At 37.5% G+C, this 7997-nt stretch overlaps 3 protein-coding genes across 3 annotated transcripts; 2 read left to right on the forward strand and 1 right to left on the reverse strand.

Annotated features, from left to right (window-relative positions):
* Positions 1-1966: 1966 nt before the first annotated feature.
* CBG25407 lies at positions 1967-3001 on the forward strand (the record flags this gene model as incomplete). Its single annotated transcript, XM_002640297.2, has 1 exon — positions 1967-3001. The coding sequence occupies one exon, from the start codon at positions 1967-1969 to the stop codon at positions 2999-3001; it is 1035 nt and encodes a 344-aa protein (XP_002640343.2).
* A 1613-nt stretch (positions 3002-4614) lies between these two features.
* CBG08521 lies at positions 4615-5210 on the reverse strand (the record flags this gene model as incomplete). Its single annotated transcript, XM_002640416.1, has 3 exons — positions 4615-4758; positions 4805-5067; positions 5144-5210. The coding sequence occupies 3 exons, from the start codon at positions 5208-5210 to the stop codon at positions 4615-4617; spliced, it is 474 nt and encodes a 157-aa protein (XP_002640462.1).
* A 748-nt stretch (positions 5211-5958) lies between these two features.
* Positions 5959-6184, forward strand: CBG08520 (the record flags this gene model as incomplete). Its single annotated transcript, XM_002640415.1, has 2 exons — positions 5959-5994; positions 6041-6184. The coding sequence occupies 2 exons, from the start codon at positions 5959-5961 to the stop codon at positions 6182-6184; spliced, it is 180 nt and encodes a 59-aa protein (XP_002640461.1).
* Between the last annotated feature and the right edge of the window lie 1813 nt (positions 6185-7997).

Here is a 7997-nt window from a genome sequence, read left to right on the forward strand (position 1 = left end):
GGTTCACCGACACTTTTTACTTATAAGGAAGAAGACGCAGAATTGGAAATCCAAGAGAATTGGGCAATTAAGAAAATTCTTATAGACAAATAATTCCTTTTTTCAGAAAGGTTATGCACAACATGGATTTTATAAGTGCAATGGGACAAACTGGATCAAGAACTCGACTGAGTACTTGTATTATTACAGTTGCAAAAACTAAATTGGTCATATTAAAATTTTTGAAATTGAATGTTTGATATTGTCCCGAAATTAGGACAAGATGAATAATAGTCTTATTTTCCGCATTGTAATTGTGATTTTGCAAGAATTTCCTGTTTTTATATTTTTCTTTTTTTGGTTTTCTTTGGGGATTTACTGTCATATTTTTGTTGAACTTCGAATGAACGAATTTTTTCAAAGATTTTTGTTGTAATTGAGCTGAAAATTATTAGTCATGTCAAAAAATTATGTTTCAGTAATAAACTTTATTCTCTCAAAGATTTCTGTCATTCAGTGCGTGTAGAATGTTCAATTTCTGCAGCTGAGCTTATTGATTTTGTCTCAATAACACTATCGTTCGCATAACTATCCCTTCCGGTTAAGAGAGATAATTGAGTGGAACGACCGGAGAATTTCGAATTCTCCATTTCAGATTCCAATGAACCAGAGAGAGAATCAAAGGACATTAAAAAGTGATATTTTCAGATGGCCTGAAAAAAATCTTCCCGGAGTCTGAAAAATGTAAACCTATATTAGAAGGGCCCCTCTAATAGAGGGCTTCCTCAAAAGTTTGATGTTTGAAATTGAAACCCTGAAACTTTGAAAATGAACCTTTCCCGTTTTCTTGGAATTCCAGATTTAAATTTTTTTCCATCTGAAATAATTTCGCTGAAACTGAATCAGTATTAATAGAGAAGTTAGGTAATTTGAGAAGTGAGTTTTGTTCTGGACATTTACAGGCCATCTGAAAATATCACTTTTTAATGTCCTTTGATTCTCTCTCTCTGGTTCATTGGAATCTGAAATGGAGAATTCGAAATTCTCCGGTCGTTCCACTCAATTATCTCTCTTAACCGGAAGGGATAGTTATGCGAACGATAGTGGGATTGAGACAAAATCAATAAGCTCAGCTGCAGAAATTGAACATTCTGAAAAGATGACAAAGACCCAAGTTTAACATTATATTACTATCACGGGATGGTGAGGAAACTTTACAAATGTTTTGAAACAGTGCAATTTTGAAAAATCAATTTGACATTTAGAAGGAAACTTCGGAATTCTGCTAAAAATCGCACTGAAAAATGTTTAGGTGGTTAAAGGTGGGGACACACGAAAAAAAAGTCTCGAAATTCCGTTTACATACGCCCCTCGAGGAGTTGAACTTGTGAGGGCGAGGATTGAGGGTGCGGCGCCGCGGAATAAAACATGAGCGGAATATAATTTTTGAAAATCCGGAAGAATGAATAAGGAATAAGGGTCATATTCTGATTATCAATCGATAAACTGAAACATCCACACGTCGATTTGCATTCAGTTGGGAAACCATAAGGACATGTATCTTCTGAAAAGAACTACCGTAAAACCTGTGTTAAAAGGGTCGGCCCTTCTATTGTTCCAAGGGGTACCTCTGCAGGGCCCTTCAATTAGAGAGGTCTCTTTTAATACGGGTTTTACATATCTCAATTCTATTAAGAAGTATCTTCTGAATTGCCTACTCCTACGTCTACAGGTACTTTAGGCCATCACTTATAAAATTTTTACGGAACTTCTGAAAGAATTCATAAAATTGAAAATATTTAGACACAATTTTCTGATTCAAAATCTCTATACAGGGTGGCTGAAAAGTATTGAGACACTTGTTATGATGGCTCTTGGCACCGTGCCAAGTCGTATTTTCGAAAAGTTTCGTATTATTTCGAAAATAGGGAGCGTATATAAGCCGACATTAGAGCCATTTCCCATCACTTTATCTCTTCACGAAGTTATGCGAGCTTCTCCTCATCGCCAAACCATTGCCAAGCTGTTCAACGACGGCATCTCCACCGGTGACATCGCTCGAAGACTTCTTCTTCCGAGAGCAACTGTCTATCGAGTTGTGCAACAATTGAAAGATCGAGGACATGTGTTGGAGCTTAAGAAAAGCGGAAGACCTCGTACTGTCAACACTCGCCGGACTCGTGGCATCATCAAGAAGAGAATCACACGAAATGATGCGGTCAGCATGAACCAAATGGCTTCATCGCTCGGAATCTCAAGACAATCGGTTCAATCCATTGTGAAAAAGGACTTGGGTCTGAACAGTTATCGGCTCCTTCGTGGCCAATACCTCACAGAACAGTCCAAGAAGAATCGGCTCGAAAAAGCGAAAAAGTTGCTCGACGCACTCAAGGTGCGCCGCCTCTCTGAAGTCATTTGGACTGATGAGAAAATTTTTACGGTTGAGCCGCTTCCGAACCGACAGAATGCTCGGCAATTGTTGTCAAAGGACGAAGCAAAGTCCCCAAAACGTCGTCTGGCCTACAAGAGACTTTTTCCAAAGTCAGTGATGGTGTGGGCTGGATTGACGTCGGAAGGTAAAGTCCCATTGGTTTTCATTGATAGAAATGTGAAAATCAACTCGGATGTGTACCAAAAGTTGGTGTTGATGGATGTTTTACGTCCGTGGGTCACTAGCCACTTTGGCCAGCAACCCTTCATTCTTCAACAAGATTGGGCCCCGTCCCATGGCTCGAAATCCACGAAAGCTGTTCTCGACGCTCATTTCCCTGGCTACTGGGGCAAGGACATGTGGCCCGCTTCCTCGCCCGATCTGAATCCACTCGACTTTTCCGTTTGGGGATATTTGGAGGAAAAGGTGATGGCTCGATCGCACCCAAATGTGGATTCACTGAAGGCCGCTTTGCTCAAAGCATGGGATGATCTTGACGATGACTACCTCCGGCGCACCGTCGCTTCTGTTCCAGCTCGTTTGAAGGCGTGCATCAAGGCCGAAGGCTCAAACTTCGAATATCTCCTCTGATATCTTTTCTATTACTATCATTTGTTGAAAAAATAAATCTGGTTCTTTTGTTGAAACTCCATTTTTGAAAATACAACAAAAAACAAGTGTCTCAATACTTTTCAGCCACCCTGTAAACCAAACCGAGGAATTTATCAAATAGTACATGGTTTCGAAACAATGAAAAATATAAAAATGACCCCAACGTTCCAAAATTTCATTATTTGTTGAAAAACTTTTTTTGCTCAAATTTCGATGAAATTAATTTTAGGTTTCTATGAATTTTTAACGAGAATCACACTGAATTTTTAAAGAAATGCCTAAAAAAAAATAGAAGAAGTCCTCTTATTGAAGGGCCCCTTGTAACAATTGAAAGACCGGTAATTCTAATAGAACTTTCACGGTATATTCGAAAATTCTGCACAACTTAGGATCTGAGATATTTAAAAGATTCGTTTTTTTCAAAATTCCTATAAAGTTCATATTTATCAAATAGTTCGTATCCTATTTCATTTCAGTAGACACATGTCCGTTTGGTTTGCCAACTGAATGCAAATCGACATGTGGATGTTTCAGTTTATCAATTGATAATCAGATGATAATCGGATTGCATAGTACGTATTAGGTTGGCAAATAAGTTTCTTTCGATCTTCAATGTTTTCAACTTTGAGAATTCATATCTGATCAGTGGGATTGTTTTTCTTGGTTAATGTTTTTTGCTGGATAGAGTATCTCACGGACTTGCTATATACACTTTGCCTCATTCCTCCTTCTTGTCATTCGCGAGCATGACGCTTGGTTTCATCCCTCACCGTCTACATTTTAGAAGTGGCCTTCATTTTTTTATTTCTCCTTGGTTTGAAAAATTACGATATTCACAAGAAATTGAAAGGAATAAACAAAGAAGGATCTCCTACTGTCCCTACCATCAAGCATTGGACCGATAAACTTGAATCCAAAAATTTAGAATCGGAAGACGAAGATCAGTCCAAAAGTTGGACTTCAGTCTATGGAAGAATACTATTGAAACCGATCCGTTTCAAACCACTTGTAAGATGTCATAGGCATTGTCCGTTAGTCAATGAAATACTGTGAGCGGATTGAAGTCTCTTGGCAATGTCAAAAAATTGAGTGATTCGTACTCTATTTTCCGAAGGGCTGCGATATATATCGCAGTGTAGACATGAGCATGTTTCTCCTATAGTTTCTTCGCACGTTCAGGTTTGTGGATAATCTAATTACCGTAGATGAGAAGTGGGTAAGCTACTCTATCAACGTACGGAAGGTTCAGTTGATTGACGGAGAAGAGCTAGCTTTGGACGTCCCGAAACCTAAATTTCTGGTAAAAATGGGAAATCTATGTGTTTGATGACCAGTCTAAGGAATGAAGACTGGGAACTTCTAGATGAAGGTACCAGTAAAACTCTTGGAAACTACAGTAGACCTATTTTCAGATGGTCTAATTGTAATCAACCGATGTTTCGTGTTCTTCTGGTTCACCGTTACTTTGCAAACGACTGTCCTGAAAACGTTGATAGCGGACTTATCCAAAATTTTTGATAATGTTCTTTTTTATAAAAAATCTTTATTTCTTTGCAAAAAAAGCACAGCAGAGAATGATCATTGACACATTTTCAGTGTCTATTAAGATCCGTGGTTTCATCAAACACTGGAGTGACACAAGTGTAGTGCATTCCTTCAAGATCTCCATTCTCTTTCACATTCGACCAGCGCCCTGTTTTGGTGTCACATTTTCTGTCCATGATTCGAATGTCCTTCTGAAAAACCCTTATCAAATATTAATCTTGATTAACTGAAACTCACGGTAAGAAGATTAATATTGACTTTGTTATTCTCCATTATGTAGGTCCAATCTGTCCATCCCCAGACATCTTGTCTTCTACATTTCACTCTATACGGAATGCAACTATCTTCAGGCCATGTTAAGTTTGACAAGGCATTACGCTCCATGTCTTTTGTCCAATCATAATATTCCTTATCATGTGCTTTGATGTATTCAGAATCGATACTGTAAATTGGGCAACCACAAGCTTGTTCACAGCGGTCCGGGTAGCCATTTGTACATTCTGAAAATATAATTATCTATTTTGAAGAAACAATTAGAAATGGTTGAAAGATGAAGTGAAGAATTTGAAAACTTACTCGACGATCCCGAGATATTCTGAACTGAAGCACAAAGGATCAGACAGAATGCCAGAAGCAGTTTCATGGTTCTCTTTTTGATTGAGAATAACTTCAGAAACCTGGAATGTTTTTATAATACAAAAGTTCCTATAAACAGGCATCAGAATAGTAACGAGAAAAGTAAATACATTAACTTTATGGTAACTCTGAAACAGTAATTTTTTTACAATTCAGTTTGAATCAAGCATTTGAAAATAGACAGACATCTTTTGACAAGTATGATTTACTTCCCTTTTTTGCATTTCTTTCAGTTAGGTATGATCTTTGAAGTTTAGAAGTGTGACGGTTTACAGTGCTTAGCTTTGCCGTCGTGCCGCTTTTATAAATATATCCCATCCTTCAGTCGCTTCAGCTTGCGCCACAGTAGCTCAGTTGGTAGCGGAGCGGCACCTCCAGATTTAGGTCCACAAAATTCAACTCCTCGAAATGAACGAAATTTCACGAAAGTTGTTTTTTTATGTCCCCGACATTTGAAAACTTCAAATCACGACTATCACTGTTATTTAAAAGATCCTTGAAAAATATTTCTGTTGTAACAGTTTACCCTAATTAAAAAAAATCAACATCATTCGTTAATAAAGCCAATTCAAAAATGCAATTCTTCGTCTTTCTTTCCGATTTCAGGCAACCATTCCAAACCCCCCTGCCTATCCCTATTTTCCAATGTTTTACGTTTCATGTTTACACGACGAATTTGACGTGAATCGTCGTCTTCCGATTGAAAAAAATTGACATAAAGACAGAAAGAGAGCAGGTTTTAGTGGACCTACATAATGGAGAACAACAAAGTCAATATTAATCTTCTTACCGTGAGTTTCAGTTAATCAAGATTAATATTTGATAAGGGTTTTTCAGAAGGACATTCGAATCATGGACAGAAAATGTGACACCAAAACAGGGCGCTGGTCGAATGTGAAAGAGAATGGAGATCTTGAAGGAATGCACTACACTTGTGTCACTCCAGTGTTTGATGAAACCACGGATCTTAATAGACACTGAAAGAGTGTCAATGATAATTCTCTGCTGTGCTTTTTTTTGTAAAAAATAAAGATTTCATTAAGTACACGAACTCATTTTTTTGAGACAGAAAAAAAAATAATTTTCTCGAAGTTTCGTTCACATATAAACCCGCCATCCGCTGAGCTTGAGCGGCTGAGCGATGCTACTCTGTGTGAACACCCAAAAAATAGAAAATGACAATTTTTCCTCTACAGTAATCTTACTCATTTTTGAATATGTTTCCCTGCAGTAATCCTTTGATCCGAGACTTCACAAATTTTCCAAAATCCTGTTTCGGATCCTCCCCGCTCTCATGAACAGTTTTAACTATTTCCTCAACCAAACTCTGAGGCCTTAGTTTTCAGTTTTTTTTTCAGTTAAGAGTTTTCTCGGTATCTGGAAAACAACCCGATCTAATTAGCAACGCAAAACTAATTATCATAAATTTTCAGAAAATCGAAAAATATTGAAAGTTTTTCTGTACACTCGCCGGGGGCCGAGTCAAGTCAGATCCCGAAACTGAAATTATGAAAGTTAGAATTTTTGAATTTTTGAAAAAAAAAATTGAAAAAAGTTCAACTCCTCGAGGGGAACGAAATTTCCTGAAAATTGTTTTTTTTCATGTGCCTCCCACCTCTAAAACCTTCAGACCAGAGTTGCGCGGAAGTAAAATTTTCCATGTCGGAAGTCGGAAGTCGGAAGTCGGAAGTGAAAAAGTACCCGGAAGTCGGAAGTCGGAAGTGAAATTTTCAATTCGGAAGTCGGAAGTGGGGAGTAAAATTTTCAAATCGGAAATACAGATTCCAAGCCGGTTGGCAAATCAACAAATCCTTGAAAGTAAAAATCTTTAATAAAAAATTGAGTTAAAAAAGAAATTTTTCGTGTTTGCATAAAAAATGTAGTTACCAACCTCTTTCAATTTTTCCGGGTGGCATTTTGCTAAGTGAAACTTTAAACTGTTCATTCCGCTTGTTACCGAGCATTTTACTCGTTTCTGACACAACTGACACTCGGCAGACTCGGCACTTCTCTGGAACACACCGTCGTACTTTGGCTTCACTTTTCGAGAAGACATTAGTCTGAAATTTATATATTTTCACTAAAAAACATAAAAAAATCTCTTGAAATCTTGAAATTTCGAAGTATTTGTTAAAAAATCAAAAATTTTTTAAAAACTCCGACACTCCGACATGACGCTCGCATAAGCGTCATGTCGGAGTGTTGTTGCTTGTCAAAATGGCGCGCATTCAAATTTTATTTCCCCGTTTATACAGATTTCTTCTTTTTTCAATTTTCGAGTTATTTTTTTATGCCGGGAGTTATACTCTGAAAGTCGGAAGTCGGAAGTCGGAAGTCGGAAGTCGGAAGTCGGAATTCCGCGCAACACTGCTTCAGACCACGTCTATCACTAGCAAAAAAAAATCTCTGAAAAAATTTTACTGTTTTAACAGATTTTCATAGTTTTGATTAAAAAAAATCAACATCGATCGTTCCCAACAGAGATGAGCGGAAGAGATTTACGGAAATTTACGGAAGACGGTTTATTTTCAAAATGAAAAATGCTACCAAAAAGTTGTGAACGGACAAAATGTAGATCTCAATGAGAGTTATTTATTGGTATAAAATTTATCTCATAATAGTGATGGGGAGTTGAGATATGGCGTTTCTTCCGTGTTCCGTCTTCCGTCTGGCACACGGAAGACGGAAGACGGAAGAAAGACTCTATTTAAATAATCCAACAAAATTTCGAAACAATTTTTATCCCAATCGATAGCTCTCATTGAGATCTACATTTTGTCTGTTGACAGCTTTT

This window comes from Caenorhabditis briggsae, assembly GCF_000004555.2.
Source record: "Caenorhabditis briggsae complete genome, chrI, whole genome shotgun sequence".
Lineage (NCBI taxonomy): Eukaryota > Metazoa > Nematoda > Chromadorea > Rhabditida > Rhabditidae > Caenorhabditis > Caenorhabditis briggsae.